Source organism: Artibeus jamaicensis, unplaced genomic scaffold (assembly GCF_021234435.1).
Source record: "Artibeus jamaicensis isolate MK-2021 breed Jamaican fruit bat unplaced genomic scaffold, CSHL_Jam_final scaffold_614, whole genome shotgun sequence".
Taxonomy (NCBI): Eukaryota; Metazoa; Chordata; class Mammalia; order Chiroptera; family Phyllostomidae; genus Artibeus; species Artibeus jamaicensis.
This window is the reverse complement of record NW_026522050.1, coordinates 7,573,923-7,589,418: the sequence shown is the minus strand read 5'-3', so window position 1 is coordinate 7,589,418 and position 15,496 is coordinate 7,573,923. Positions and strand designations below refer to the sequence as shown.

General features: G+C 36.0%; 1 protein-coding gene across 1 annotated transcript; it reads right to left on the bottom strand.

Annotated features, from left to right (window-relative positions):
- Positions 1-11,174: 11,174 nt before the first annotated feature.
- Positions 11,175-12,104, bottom strand: LOC119047296 (olfactory receptor 1044-like). The gene has a single exon (XM_037142709.2). It carries the CDS (start codon positions 12,102-12,104, stop codon positions 11,175-11,177), a length of 930 nt encoding a protein of 309 aa, XP_036998604.2.
- Between the last annotated feature and the right edge of the window lie 3,392 nt (positions 12,105-15,496).

Genomic DNA, 15,496 nt, shown 5'->3' with positions numbered 1-15,496 from the left:
TTGGAAATACATGCTATATAATGTGAGTCAATAAATGTTAATGATACATTTACATAGTATCATTACTATGGAATGCCCATTACTGGGCATTGTACCCAGTTTGTGGCACAATTTTTATATTAAACCATGCTATTACCATACTAACCTATGTAGTATTTATGATAGTTTTTCTTACTATTTTCTTAGGATTAAGAAATTGATGTTTTCATAGCTGAAGCAATAGTTCTAAATTAATTGGTTCAGTAACCCACATCTTCTGATAAGATTGTTGCTGTTTTGTCAGTACTGCAGAGACTGTGTTATGTCCTGTAATTGAGAAACATAGTTAGTTGGGAGGTACAAATAATGACTATGTCGTTTTGTTTTTCTTCACTGTTACGTTTGTGGATGGGCAGAGATATGGTGGGTTTCTGGACATAAATTCCCCTGTTCTCTTGTTCCCTACTGACCCCTCCTGTCCTTTCCAGTCTCAATAGTCAGGGATAGAGATAGTCTGTGATTCAGGACCCACTGGAGCAGGAGGATGGTGGTTCCTGGAGAAGAGGCTGGAGGGTCCCCATGAGTGATAGAGTGGAATAGGCCTGGGCTAATCATGCTCCCTGTGACAGCAGCTGTTGTTGAGCAGAGCTTCTGCAGAATGTTTGGGACCTGACTTCAGGCATTGTGGTCAAGGGTGACAGAGAGGTAAGAAAGTGTTGCTATATTTCTCTGTGAGTCACTTTCCTTTAATTCACTAGAATCCACATGATGTATTCACCAACAGAACAGATGCGTCAGTCACAGGATAAAAGTCCTCATCTATCCACAATCCAATAATTTTAAAGAATAATCATGTTGAACTCCCCCCATTTCCCTCCAAATCGAAATACTGCTTATTGTTTTTCTTTTCATTTAAAGCATTTTATTTATGCTTAGTTCAAAGTTAGAGTATAAGATTAAGAAAGGATCACAAGTTAAAATTCTGGTGAGTTCTACACATTGGGATGTTTTTTCATTGTTGTTCAAGTACAGTTGTCTCCATTCCTCCCTCCCATTACTCTCCCCTGCTCTACCCACCACCCACCTTTCACTTTCTTTGCTCCCTGCTGTTGTTGTTCGTGGGTCCTTTATACATGTTCCTTGACTTGACCCTTACCCTTCTTCCCCCTATTATTTCCCTTCTCCCTCTCCCATCCTCTCTGGTCACTGTCAGGTTGTTCTTTATTTCCATGTCTCTGGTTCTATTTTGCTGGTTTGTTTGTTTTGTTGATTAGGTTATGCTTATAGGTGAGACCATATGGTCTCTTACTGCTTTGCCCATTTCACTTAGCATAATATTCTTCAGTTCCATCCATGCCATTGCAAAAGGTAAGAGTTCCTTTCTTTCTTTCTGCTGCATAGAGTTCCGTTGTGTAAATGTACCACAGTTTTTTGATCCACTCATTTACTGATTGGCACTTAGGCTATTTCCACCACTTAGATATTATAAATTGTGCTGCTATGAAAATCGGAGTGTATAAGTTCTTCTGAACTGGTGTTGCAGGATTCTTGGGATATAATCCCAGCAATGAAAATGCTGGGTTAAAAGGCAGTTTCATTTTCAGTTTTCCAAGGAAATTTCTTATTGTTTTCTTCGATTCCTATTTTCCTTGAGTAGCTTTGAAATCTGCCTCTCTTTGCTTCAAAGAATTGGTCTTTGGGGGTTAATTTAGTTCTGTGATTCATTGTTATAATTTACCCAATCTATACATTGTGTGTGTCATATTTGACCCCTTCTGTTCTGTGAGAATCTAGTGACAGTGGAGTCGAAGCTAGGGGTACAAAAATGAAAATCTGTTAAGGATCTAGTGATCAGTGTGCAGTTCTCCAAACCTCTGGCGTAAACTCATTTGAATATCTGTTCCTGTAGAAATATCTTTAAAAATATTTTTAAATATACAAAGCATAAGAAATGGAGAAGCCAAAGAACTTGTATATTTGACCCATGGACATGAACTAAAGGTGTATGTGGGGGAATGCTGTTGGGAGTGAGTGTGGAGGGTGCAGGGGAACAAAGAAAGGAAATTGAACAACTGTAATAACATAATAAATGAAACAAACAGACAAACAAATAAATAAATAAAATGTCCATACTCAAAAAACCTTAAAATAAAATTCTAAAAAGTAGAGGGAAGAGATTAAGAATACAAAATCCTCTCACCTCCTCAATTTATGCTTGCATTTTATTGTATATGCTGCCATTTATGTATATGTCTTTAAAATAATTAGGTTAATAAAAGTACTTAAAATTTGGTATAACATTTTACACCCTCTGTAGTTTTCATAGCATACATTGAGTCCAAGGAAGATAAAAATGAGAGACATCTAAACAGAAACCAGACAAACAGGGAGTCCCTGCCCCATCCCAGTGCACTGACTTCTGTGTTCCAGTCTGTCTGCGGGAGGGATCAGCCCTGCCTTCCCAATGAGCTGGGTTATACTTCCATCTCCCTGTCTGGACCATGGGCATTGAACAGAGTCTCTCAGGAATATGTGACAGATATAATTAATTATATGTTTTATCATGTGTTATTTTTCTACAACAGACAGGGTGATTGAGAAAGAACTACAGACTTAAACAAATGCTAGGTGTGTTGAAAAACCACCTAAGTACTTTTCTACCTGCTAAACACAAGAGAGTGCTGTACCTGTGGGACTGAAGAGCTCTAACCATCTTCTTAGTTCTCTGGGGTACATGTGGAGGAGGCAGAGTCCTCCTTGGTCACTTTCTTCAGATTCCTCCCCACACTCATTTTCCCCTCAGGTGCTCCCTGTCTCCAGGGATGCCCACTGCCTCAGGTGACACTCCATTAAAGTGGGATCCAAAAGTGATCTTCATAAACATGGGAGTCCTTTTAGTGTAACTTCCACTCCTCCTGACACCCAGAATATGGAGAGCAATATATTGTCAAAAAGTAGATCATATAAATTCATTCCCAAATAATTTATATTCTAAAAGAATGCCTTTTTTTAAGTATGCATTAAAGGGGGAAAAATTCACACACAATTTAAGACTTCAGAGAAAACAAGAGAGAAAAATACTCTAATCTACATTGTCTTCCTGGTATCACATGTGCCCCCCTCCCTGATACTGCACAGAGAACAGCTTTCTCATAATCTCCTTCTCCCAGATAATGGGTGTTGGGTCCTGAGGCCTGGATGGTTATCACCAAGTGCAGCACCTGATGATGTCACCAAGGAAAACCAGTTTAGTGTAGCTTCCTGGTACAGGAACTGGGAAAGTAGTGAGTGAAGGCTGCTATAAATACCTCTTATAGATAAGAGGGGCAGCACTTTCTGGTGACAAAAGACAATCTTTTAATGAAATAGTTTATGGAACTTGTATGCTTTGTTAATTTTATGAAAATATTTTTAAACTGTATTTAAGAAACTCTTAGAGGTTAAAAAATTAATAATAAAATCTCACAATCACCTATAATCTGATTATAAATATCTTCACTTTTTGAAAAAGTTTTTAAAGATATGTATATGTATCTTTCAAACTGTATGTTTTTGAAAGTTAGAATTTCCCGATCCAACCTCTGAACAGAAATTAGAAAACTAGGTTTGCAGGACGTGCTGTTTTAAATCACTGAATGAGTTATTCTTTTTAAAGTGCCCAGGAAAGAGCTGGGCTACTATAAGTACTATATAAGTGGTTGATAAATAAAACATTGAAAATGCTAAAAAAAGAGAGAAAATAAAATTAGTCTTTCAGAGACTGTTTGTAGACCCTAATATAATGAATGCCAAAATGGTAAATAGTTGTGTATGTTTTTATAAAGTGTACAGAATTTAATCATCCTGTTTTTATCCTCTCATTTTGTATCCTTTCATTTATTATCATTTATATGAGATTCCCCCAAGCTATTGCATGTGAAGATAGTTTATTCATTCTCTTTGCTGTACAGTATTACAATGAATAATCATCCTAATTGTTTTTCTCAAATTCTGAATAATGCTACATTGGGCATTTTGTACAAGCTTTTCATGTACATACTTTCTCATTTCTATTGGGTACAAAATGACTGGTGGGATTTTAGGGGCAGCTGAAACAGAAAACTGCCATATAGTTTTCCAAAGTTGAACATCAGTTTTGAATTCCACCAGTGAGTGAGAGCTATAGACGTTCCAAATTCAAACAGGTACTTCATATTGATATTGAGAATCTTTCTCATGGTAGCTGCTCTTAAGGTGAGTCATGGTAGAGCATGTACATACAGAAAATTTATAAGTGCTAAGTATACAACTTGTTTTTAAAAATATTCTAGTAATCAGTATCCAGGCTAAGAAAAAGAACATTATCAGACTTGCTAAAACCTTCCACTTTCTCCCTTCTTTTTAGTTCTATTTATTTCACACATTAGACTCATCTCTGTTTATAGTAGCTAGAAGCATATGCAATGTAGTTTTAAGTACATTTCAGTTGCCTTATAAGAGAATAGTGTGCTAGTTCAATGCTATTATCTTTGTGCTTGTAGGGTCAACATCCATCTCTGCATGGGCTTCAGTCTAGTCCAGTTGCACTCTTGCCACATTGCTATTCAAGATAGGATCCTATCAAGAGGTAAAATTTCCAAGGCCATGGGTTAAAATGGACATATTACTACCACGAGAAGCATCTACTATTGTTTTTCTAAAATATTGTGTCTCAAATCTCAGAAACAATGCCTCCTTAGAGAACAGAGCTGTCTCATTGTCCTTAGGTTTCCCTAGAAATCTGAAATGTTCTTACTTTAAAGCATTTTGTAACTGCACTTAGATATTGAATGACTTCTGGCTTGTGTAACTGTGACAAAAGTTTAATATTACCCTTGCTTCTTGTGGGATCCTTCAAATTCATGTCCTTGTCCCTGTTTGTTAAACAAGCCACTTCCACTGACTTGCTCATCAACAAAGTTGAGCAGAGGCATGTGAACTTCTAAAATATCTTGATAAATGCTGTTTGGTTTATTTCTTTTTCAAATAATTAATCTGTATGTCTTTAACATTTACTTATTTTAACATCCAAAACCACTTTATGTTCTTGCATAGAAGATACAAAAAATTAATTGAAGGCACATACTAGGCTGTCAGTGAATTTTTCTGCCTTTGATGTAAAAACATTCAACAACAGTGAACATGTTTGATATCTTTCTTTCAGGTACCATGCTAGTGCTTGGGTAAAGAAATAGAATGGGCAGTCCTAAATTTCAGACTCCTTGAAACCCCACCTCGATAGTAACGATAGGAATCAGAGTCATAGATTCAACAATGTCCTAAGGCACATGATGGTGTGCGGACCAATTTACAGAGTGCTGGAGGGAAGGACAGCCCTTGGAGGAACACAATGAATTGTGAATTGCACTACAGGGATTGACTCATGAGGCCAGTCCCCTTTGCTTTTCATGCTTAGCCACACTGGTCTTCATTAAGCTTTTAAATCCAAAAGAAATGACATGGTTTTGTTCAACTCAAGGCCTCTCTAATAACTGATCCATCTGTCTAGAATACTTTTCTAATGACATAGAGCTCTCAATTAATTCCGATTTATCTTTTTGATTTCAGGTAATTGTGTTCATATCAGGAAGCACATTTTCTCTTCTTTCTCCCCATTTGATCAGTATGCTTCGGATATATAGTGCCTAGTCTTTTTTCATTATAATTATTTTTCAATAACTATAGTTTATTATAAAAAATTCAAATGATCATATTTTTTAATTTGTCATTTCCATTAGATTACAAGCTTCCTCAGTACAAAATCTGCAGGAGTTGCTGTGGAATAAAATCACACATAAGTGCAACAGAAACCTTGGAAATTCTCAGTATATTTTTAAAAATTAAATTAATGTATAAATAAAAGATTAATGCAATAAAATTTGGTAACTAGAAGTATACAGCAATGTAGTATATGTAACATTGTGAGATTATATATACACACACACACACATTTCAATATATAATTTTTCAATGGAGCCATTTGTCATTTCTAAGTTGTTCCAGGTTATCTTTCACATACTTTGTCTGTAGGTCGTGAGTCCAAGAGTTTAGCATGGGAATCACAAGTGTGTGAAAAAATGAGCTCATTTTGTCTTGATCAATGAAGTAGGAACAACTTGTCCTGAAATACATGAAGATTGAGTCCTGTGGGACTTTACCTCCATATTTAAGTAGGAGGTACAGGTGGAGAAAGCTTTGAATCTCCCCTCAGCATAGATAATCTTCATAATTGCTAGGATATATAACAATTAGCACAAAAAGTTCTGATATAGTAATCAATTAATGAAGCCCAAAATTGTGAATATAACCAACTCATTCACCTGAGAATCACATCAATGTAGCAAATGTGAGGTAGGCCACCACAGAAGAAATGATTAATCTCATTTGACCCACACGAACGTAAGCAGGATATTATCATTGTATTTATTGAAGTATCCATAATTTCCATCATGTGCTTTTCAGCCATGAACAGGGTGCACACTCCCCTGGAAATGCTGAATGTAAAGAGAAAGGGGTTGCTACTGGCCTTGTGTCCATCAAGGGCCATCACCATCAGCATTAGAATTCAGACTCTGCAAAGGTGCAGATCAGGAATTGCGGAGAGCAGCCACAGAAGAGAATTGACTTCTTGGCAATGAAACCTACCTGTGTTCTGGATCCACTTGCTGTTGTGTAGTGGAAGTCACTGAAAGAGAGGTGGCCAACAAATAAATACATTGGCCTGTGTACCCGGAACCAGGCCAAAAGAAAAGAACATTATTAGCATCTCAGAAATTGTTCCCACACCCATCACAAATGGATGTCCTGTATGCTGGATCAGTTGGTATGTTTTTGAGATAAACAGTAATCAAGTCATATAATATTTTACACATCTTCCTCTGGCCTGTTTCACTCAACATTATGTTTGTAAAATTTCTCTGTGCTGTTGTATGTGGAAGTAGTTTATTCATCTTCATCACTGTGTAGTTTTCCAATGTACAAACTTATCATGAAGTAATTTGCCAAATCTAGACCACAGGTCAGCAAACTATAGCACATAAAGTTTTACTGAAGCTGGGATACAACATTTCTTTCTATATTGTTGATGTTTTCTTTTATGAAACAAAAGCAAATCTCACTGGTTGTGGAAAAATTTTATAGCCTACAAATCTTAAAAAAATGCACTACTTATCACTTCAAGGAAAAGTTTGTCAATTCCTGATTTAATGTGTTGAGGAAAACTGAGTTGTTTTCACTTATATTGTTGTAAATAATTCAATGGTGAATATTGTGTACATGTGTTTGGATGAACATATCATTGGTTTCTCTTGAGTATAATTCTGAGATTGTTATTTGGGTCATAGACTATATATATGACTAACATCCATGAAGTGCTTCAAATGGCTTAGGCAGTCTTTTCACCCTCACTAAATTAATCATTCATTTAACAATCAATGATACAGGTACTACATACTTCCCATTTCACAGTTAGTTAACTGAGGCATAGAAAAATTGAGTTACTTATTCAAAGTTCCACTCAGTAGCTGGGTACAGAGCTGGCATATGAATCAAGGGAATCTGGCTTCTTCCCTCATCCACTAATCTGCTCTTGTCAATGGATAATCTATAGATGATCGCACACACATGCACATACGCACTTCTGTGGTGTGTATGTGCATGTGTATTATATTGTTGAAGGCAACCAACTATACTCCATTGTTGCATTAGCCCTAAACAGCAATTTTAAATATTTTCAATGTTTTTGTATACTTTGGGGCTATAAACTGCATTGGACTATGTGAAAAATGAGTGTTTGGTGCCATTCTTGTGGGAGAAGCTGTGTGTGTGCTGGTAAGGCTGTTGCAGGTTTCCAGTTAGAGCTTGTAATTAGGGAATTAGACACATCTTGGAAAATTGTATCCCACAAGGAATTTACCTTTGCTCCTGTGGATTTCTTAGTGGAGTCATTTATGTATCTGTTTGTCAAACTATGAATCAAAAGGTTCATCATGAGGATGACCATGGTGCAGAACTGAGATAAATTTACCAATACTGGGAGAGACTCCCCTGATGGGTGGACAGAGAAGTCAGGTGAGGGGTCCACAGACAGAAAGTTTTCCTTCTTCCAGTGATAAAGTAGATTTAAGACCAAGAAAGGGGTGAAAAAAAGTAGGAGATGCTGATGTGATTAGACGATTTTCTTTTTTTTAAAAAATATTTTCTAGTTATGTGTTGTTACTGATTTTTTTTAAAGATTTTATTTATTTATCTTTAGAGGGGAAGGGAAGGAGAGAGGGAGAGGAACTTCAATGTATGCTTGCCTTTCATGCATCCTGTGCTGGGAACTGGCCTGCAACCCGGGTATGTGCCTGAATGGGAATCGAACCACAATTGTCTGGTTCGCAGGCCCGCGCTCAACCCACTGAGCTACACCAGCCAGGGCTTAGACGATTTTCATTAGCTGCTCTATGTGGAGAGATTCTAATCATTAATTGATTAATCTGCATAGGCTAGCTTATGGAGGGGAGGAGATCACATAAAAAATGATTCACAACATTTTTTATCACAGTACTTCAGAATCAATGCAAAGGATGTGTGAACCAAGGGACCTTTGTTGCCTCCAATGTATACCAGCTTTCTTGGTAAATGTATTTCAAAGTTATCAGTATACCAAAGTGGCATTTGGAGGGGTAGTATAACTTATTTTCTTTAATTGTATAACATTGAGTTCCCCTGGCACACAATTTTTCTATTTTACATATATATGTCTATATATATTTGAAATATATCTATCTAATCAATATGAATATAGATATATTTTTCTATATTCTAACAAATCTTAGCATACAATTTATATGAATAAATGACCCAGTAAATGTGTGTTTGAAATATTTTTCTCTTGTTAGGCTGGTGAATATTCAACAAAGTGTAGAAATAACAGCCAGTAGAAGCTGATTCTGCTAATGTAGTTCATTTACATGAGGATATTTTTAATAGTTTATTTTCACTGTATTTTTTCATCCCCATTTATTACCCTTAGGCTCTCGTCCACTTCCACCCACCCTGTGAGTATGATCTTTTATAAAATATATGTTGTTGGATAATGTTTTTAAAATGCAATGTATTCTACTATACTGTTGCTCATCATATATTTCTGGTGGAAAGTGGAGTAGAGATAGATGAAATAGACAAATCTGAGGAATGTTCAGAGATGAATGCTCTTTACTTAGAGTGTAAGTCATATGTAGGTCTTTACAGATCCATCACTTTAGTGTCCACAGCCATTTATGCACCTTCTGGAGAATGATGAAATACGTATTGTCAAGCCTCATACCCGAAAATTTGTTGTTATAGTGACATTGAACAAGAGGTTAAATGTTATCTAATACTTCATTTTTGTATATATTTGTCTGTTTTGTCATCTTGTGTCACTGACACTATTCAGGTGCTTTGGATAATAGACATGTAGTGCTCAGTTCTTGAGCTAAGAACACTCATAATATCATATTGGAGATGGTGATATAAACACAGAATGATATCATTACAAAGCACTAAAAGAGATAGTTGTCTGTGATTTAAGAATTGGGACATTTAACCAAAGCTGCAAAACATGTTGTTTCACTTTTATGAAGTTTGAATAATGTACATTAAACACACTTTATATGTTAAAGGGAGGTATGTGTGTATATAAAGCAAAAAGGACCTAAATGAGAAGCAGTCTATTATTCTGTCCTCCATGGAGAAGAAGAGAGAACATTCAGGTTTTTTAATAAAATGGCAACCTTAAAAATTAAATGAAAATTCTGAGAACCTGAGATTATATAATGTTTTGTATAAGAGTATTAACAGTTATTCAATGATAGTGTAAATACCAGATACAATCACCTGAAGGTATTAAAATAGATCTTAGCATTACTTATCAAAACACTAAGCAATGAGCACTATTAAATTGTGTTTAGCCTAAGGTTTCAGTTTATTTTACAATTGACAGAGAAACAATTTAAGGCATCACAACGGAAATATTAATGTAAATACTAGTTGTTTGTTTGTTTTTTTCTCCATAGAACAAATATTTTTGTTAGTAACTCTTCAACTTTAACTATATCAATTGAGAATTTCATGTTTTTTAAAAAAGTTAATTAGTATAATGCTATCAACATGTTGTAAAGGGAGATAAAGTCTACATGTTAAGCATACTTTACACATGAAGAGGATAGAGGCTATTAGAGAAGGTCAAGGTCCTAGACCCCCAAGTATCATTCATGCAGTTTCTGTACAGTTGTCAAGAGCATGTATCTGTTACCCAGAGTGATGGCAAGAGGGCAAATCCACAGTCTGATGTGAAGGCTGTGATGTGCTATATAAATCTACATCTACTGATCTTGCCAAACCCTGGGGTAGAATGATCAAATATAGAGGATGTGAGAAGTGGTCTACATGACATGATCTGTATCCCTGATACTTATTCAGCCTTGGGCCAAGAAGAAGTACCAGTGAGTTCTGTGTAAAATGAACAAGCTAAAGTAAAACTAAACACAGTGATTTTCTTTTTCATTCACAAAGGCTGCTTTTTACATTTGTCTTGCAGGGGACACACCTTCATTCATTCAATAAATGTTTATGAATGGCATCCTTAAAATGAGCATTTTAAATAACAAAATAGAAATACTAGTGAACAAGATAAACAAGAGTCTTGCATTTATGGGATTTTGAGCTAAGGGAGAATTATAATTTATTCTTATTCATTCTTTTACTACTAATTACTTCGAAGTCTTAGGATGGGAAATTTATAGGGTGATACAAACACAAAGGAAGAAGAAAATTAAAGCTAACTTAAACTATTAAAACTCCATTCTGGATCAGCAAGTTTATTAAAATCATTGCTTAAAAAACTGGAACTTTAAACATGGAGGAAGGTGGCACTATGACAATATCACTCTGGGATATATATATATATATATACTCATGAAGAGAGCAGAGTAGTGCGCAAAGATCCTCTTTGCAAAACAGTTAAGTAAACCTATTAATTCTTTTCTTTAGTTCAGAGACATAAACATTCGTAATGACTATTCTCTGCATTCAGTTTAGGCACAAAGGTGGGTAAGGAAATATCCAGAATTATATTTGTGAGACTACAGAAAACTGTTCCATATCCATAAACATTAGCTGTCAACATCTATAAATAAAACCTTTGTGATTCATAATTTACTGCCAACTGCTTTTTTCAGGGCACCTTTCACATCCTTGTTCCTCAAACTGTAGATCAGTGGGTTCAGCATGGGGATGACAACTGTGTAGAAAACAGAGGCCATTTTGTCTGTGTCCATGGAGTGACTCAAACTAGGTCGGAAATACATGAAAAGGAGTGTTCCATAAAATATAGCCACAGCAGTTAAGTGGGAGGCACAGGTAGAGAAGGCATTGTGTCTGCCCTCAGCTGACTTCATGTGAAGGATGGTAGTTATGATGTAGCTGTAGGAGAGGAGGACAGTGATGACATTGCACCCCACAACACAACTACAGGAAACTGTCAATGCTATTTCAGTGGTGGTTGTGTCTGAGGTGGAGAGGGCTAGTAATGGTGGGAGGTCACAGAAAAAGTGATTGATGATATTGGAATTACAAAATGACAGTCGAGTTGCTAAATAGGTAAAGATGGTGATATCCATGAAACTTGCAATATAGGCAATGGCAACGAGGTGGATGCACACTCTCCTGGACATGGTAACTGTATACAGAAGTGGATTACAAACGGCCACATAGCGGTCATATGCCATGACAGACAGCATGAAACAGTCCACAGACCCAAAGGAACCAAAGAAGAACATCTGAACCAGGCATAAATTATATGCAATCTTCTTCTGCTCAGATAAGAAGTCAGCAAGCATCTTGGGAGAGATAGTGGAGGAGTAGCAGACATCACAGAAAGACAAATTGCTCAGGAAATAATACATGGGTGTGTGGAGTCGGGAGTCCATGTTGATCAGCAGGATCGTGCCTAGGTTGGCGATCACAGTGATGCCATAAACCAGCAGGAAGAGCACAAAGAGCCCCTGCTGCACATCCTGCCTGCCAGAGAGTCCTAAGAGTATGAAGTCTGTAAACATGGTGCAGTTCTCAACAGCCATGAATCATGTCTGGAAATCCCTGGTTGTGGAGGAATGAAATGCAAGTGGAGGGCAAAATCATCTGAGTGTCTAAGCAGTTAAGCTGGTGGTTCCTTCTATTTGTCAGTAGTTAGAAAAAGAGCTCAACAATGCACATTCTCTTTAAGGAAAAAGACTCTCTGCAATATTTCCAATTTAATACTAATTGATACAATGAAAATAATACAATTTATATAGAATAAGAAGCACACTTTGATACAACATAAATTAGTTTATTTCTATACTAACCTATGTAGTATTTTCCCATTCTATACAAAGAGAAATTGATGTCCTTAAAGTCGGCCAAATTGTTCTTAGAATGATTTGGTTCAGATAGCCCATATCTAATTACAAGATTGTTTCTGTTCCTGATGCAGTGTAAGTGTTATTCTATTCTGCAATAAAGAATTGTAGTGAAATGAGACATGCAGATAATAAATATATTTCTTGATTTTCTCCTCATTATTCAATATTGTAAAGCAGGCAGATCACTGGCTTGTTTCTTGATGTATCTTGTCCCTGCCTCCCCATTATCCCCTGGTCCTATCCAACCTCAGTCAACAGGGGATAAAGGTTGTCTGTGATCCAGGGCTCCCAGAGCAGGGAGGGTTGACTAGAGAAGAAGTTGGAGGGGTCCCCATTGGTGATAGGTTAGAGTGCACCCACTGGAACATGCAGGGCTAACCATGCCCCCTCTGACAGCACTGCTTGGGGGAGGTGTGTTGGGATCTGATAGTAGGTACCCTGGTAGAACCAATGACCCAGAGGCAAGTGTGAATTATTGTGTGAGACCCTCTGCTCTAATCCACTATAATCCACTTCATCTGCTCACCAAAAGATTAAATATGCAAGATACAAAGTAATGTCCTCACGTGTCAATAGTCCCTCACAGTGATTTCCATCTGAACTGGGCCCAACCCAATTCCCTAGAAATTGTAAAATTGCTTGACTGTGTTCTTGATCCTCTTCCTCTTGAGAATCCCTGAAATCTGGAATCCTTTGGTGAAGAAGACTTGGTGCTTAGAAGGCCAATTAAACTCTCTGTTCTACAGTTATATTTCATACATATCAGGTATATTGTATATAATATAATACTTGACCTCTTCTATTATGTGGGAATATGAGAAAGTGAGGAATATAGAATGGACAAAGAATTACCTCTGAATAATGATGTAGTAATCTTTATGCAGGTCTCTAAAAACCTGTTCTGAACTCATCTAATTATCTGTGCTTGTAGAGATATTTAGAAAAAAAACTTCATTTCAAACTAAAAATATTTATAAAATATTTAAAAGTACAGATAAGAAAACAAGAAGAAAAAATGCCCAAACATCTTCATAAATAATACTCACATTTTATTCTTCCTTGCCATTTATGAATGTCTTTAAAATAATGAGATTGATAAAAGTAAGTAAAAGTTTGTACAATATTTTGTACCCTCTATTAGTTTTATAACATGCTTTAGGTCAAGTAAAGATAAAACCCTAAAGAAATATAAAATGGAAATGAGAAAACCACAGTTAAAACCTGTACCTCTTCCAGATCACAGATTTCTTTGTTGCCTGCAGTCTGTCTGCCAGAGGGTTCAGCACTGTCCCCTCAGTGACCTACTTATATCAACATGGCTGTGTGTAGACCTGGGTGCTGGTCTCTCAGGAACAAGTGACAGGTATAATAAGATGTTTCATCATCTGTTATTCCCCACAGGCTGGGTAACTGAGAAAGAAACATGGGCCTTTTTAACACTTAGCTTTTTTCCCTCCTTACCATATTGCCTAATATTTTACTTACTTAGCAATGGTACAATGACTACACTGAGCACTCTTTACTTCCAGCTCACCAAATTTTATACCAGTGTATTGTTTCTATCTCATAATTTACAAGAACAACCACTCACATTGCACACAAAGACACACATATACAAACACTCACATTAAAGATTTTTACAAAATAAAGATTTTTGTAAATACAGAAAAAAATGATTATAATCATAGTGCTTAGGGAAAACTAAATTTTGTTGTTTCATGAGATTTTTATAATCAAACAAAAATTACATCAGAATAAATATAGCTTGTATGCAAATAGTTTATCTGAATAAGGTCAATGTAACCTTTTTTACATTAATTTATTCATTTTTCCTTGGCTGGTATCCTATAGGTTTATAGAGAATGTTTATATCATAAAATTGTGATATGAGTATAATTATACATACATAATTTATCATAGCTAGTTTTTCTATAAAAAATTCTGAAAAACCAAAAATTTTTGTTACTTTAAGAGCATATAAATTTCACTATAAATTAAGTCAATTTTGACCTTTTTTTCAGAGTAAATGTTTTATGTTGTGTAGTAATCACCATATATTATCATATATGTTATGATACATACATCCCGAGTTGTTTCTAATAAACCCAGTGTTTGATACAGAAATGGAACCTAGAGGCAATAAGTAATCTACAGCCGTTTACAGATTCCCACTAAATTCATTAAAGTTGCTCAAAAGAACTGTTCTTTCAATTCTGGTAAAATTCACTTGTGAAGCAGTCTGGTCCAGGACTTCTGTTTGCTGGAAGTTTTTCGGTTACTGCTGCAATTTCCCTAGTTGTAATCTGTCTATTCAGATTCTCTGATTCTTCCTGGCTCAGTCTTGGAAGATTAGATGTTTCTAGGAATTTATCTATTTCCTCCTGATTGTCCAATTTGTTAACATAAAGTCAATTGTACTATTTTCTTACAACCATCTGTTTTTTTTGGTATGGGGAAGAGAGATTTCTCATTGTCTGTTGGTGAGATTGTAGATTGGTACAGCCATGTAAAAAGCAGTATGGAGTTAACAAAAATTAAAAAGAAAACAGCTTTATGACTAAGCAATTCCACTTCTGGGAGTTTATGCTTGGTAATGGCATCAAAGGAAATGAGCTTTACTAATCTCCATGTTCTGGAAACAATATTTGAAGTGGCACCATTATGAAAGTCATAGAGGATAATATAGGCAGGAAAATTTCAGATATTCCAAGCAGAAATATTTTCACCTATATCTCCCCTAGATCAAGAGACATAAAGGAAGGAATAAACCAATGGGAGATCATCAGAAAAAAAAACCTTCTGAACAGCTAAAGGAAGCAGCAAAATGAAAAGGGAACCTACCACATGGGAAAATGTATTTGCAAATAATGTCTTGGACAAGGGTTTATATTTGATCTCACAAATATATAAAGAACTCACAGGTCACCACTCCAGGAAGAAAGACAACCCAGTTAAAAATAGGGCAAAAGACCTGAATAGAGAATTCTCCAAAGAGGACATTAAGAAAGCCCAAAGACACATGAAAGGATGCTAGCCATTAGAGAGATGCAAATTAAAAACACAGTGAG

Coding starts and splice junctions, on each gene's coding strand:
- LOC119047296 (XM_037142709.2), bottom strand. CDS start 12,104: ATGGCTGTTGAGAACTGCACCATGTTTACAGACTTCATACTCTTAGGA.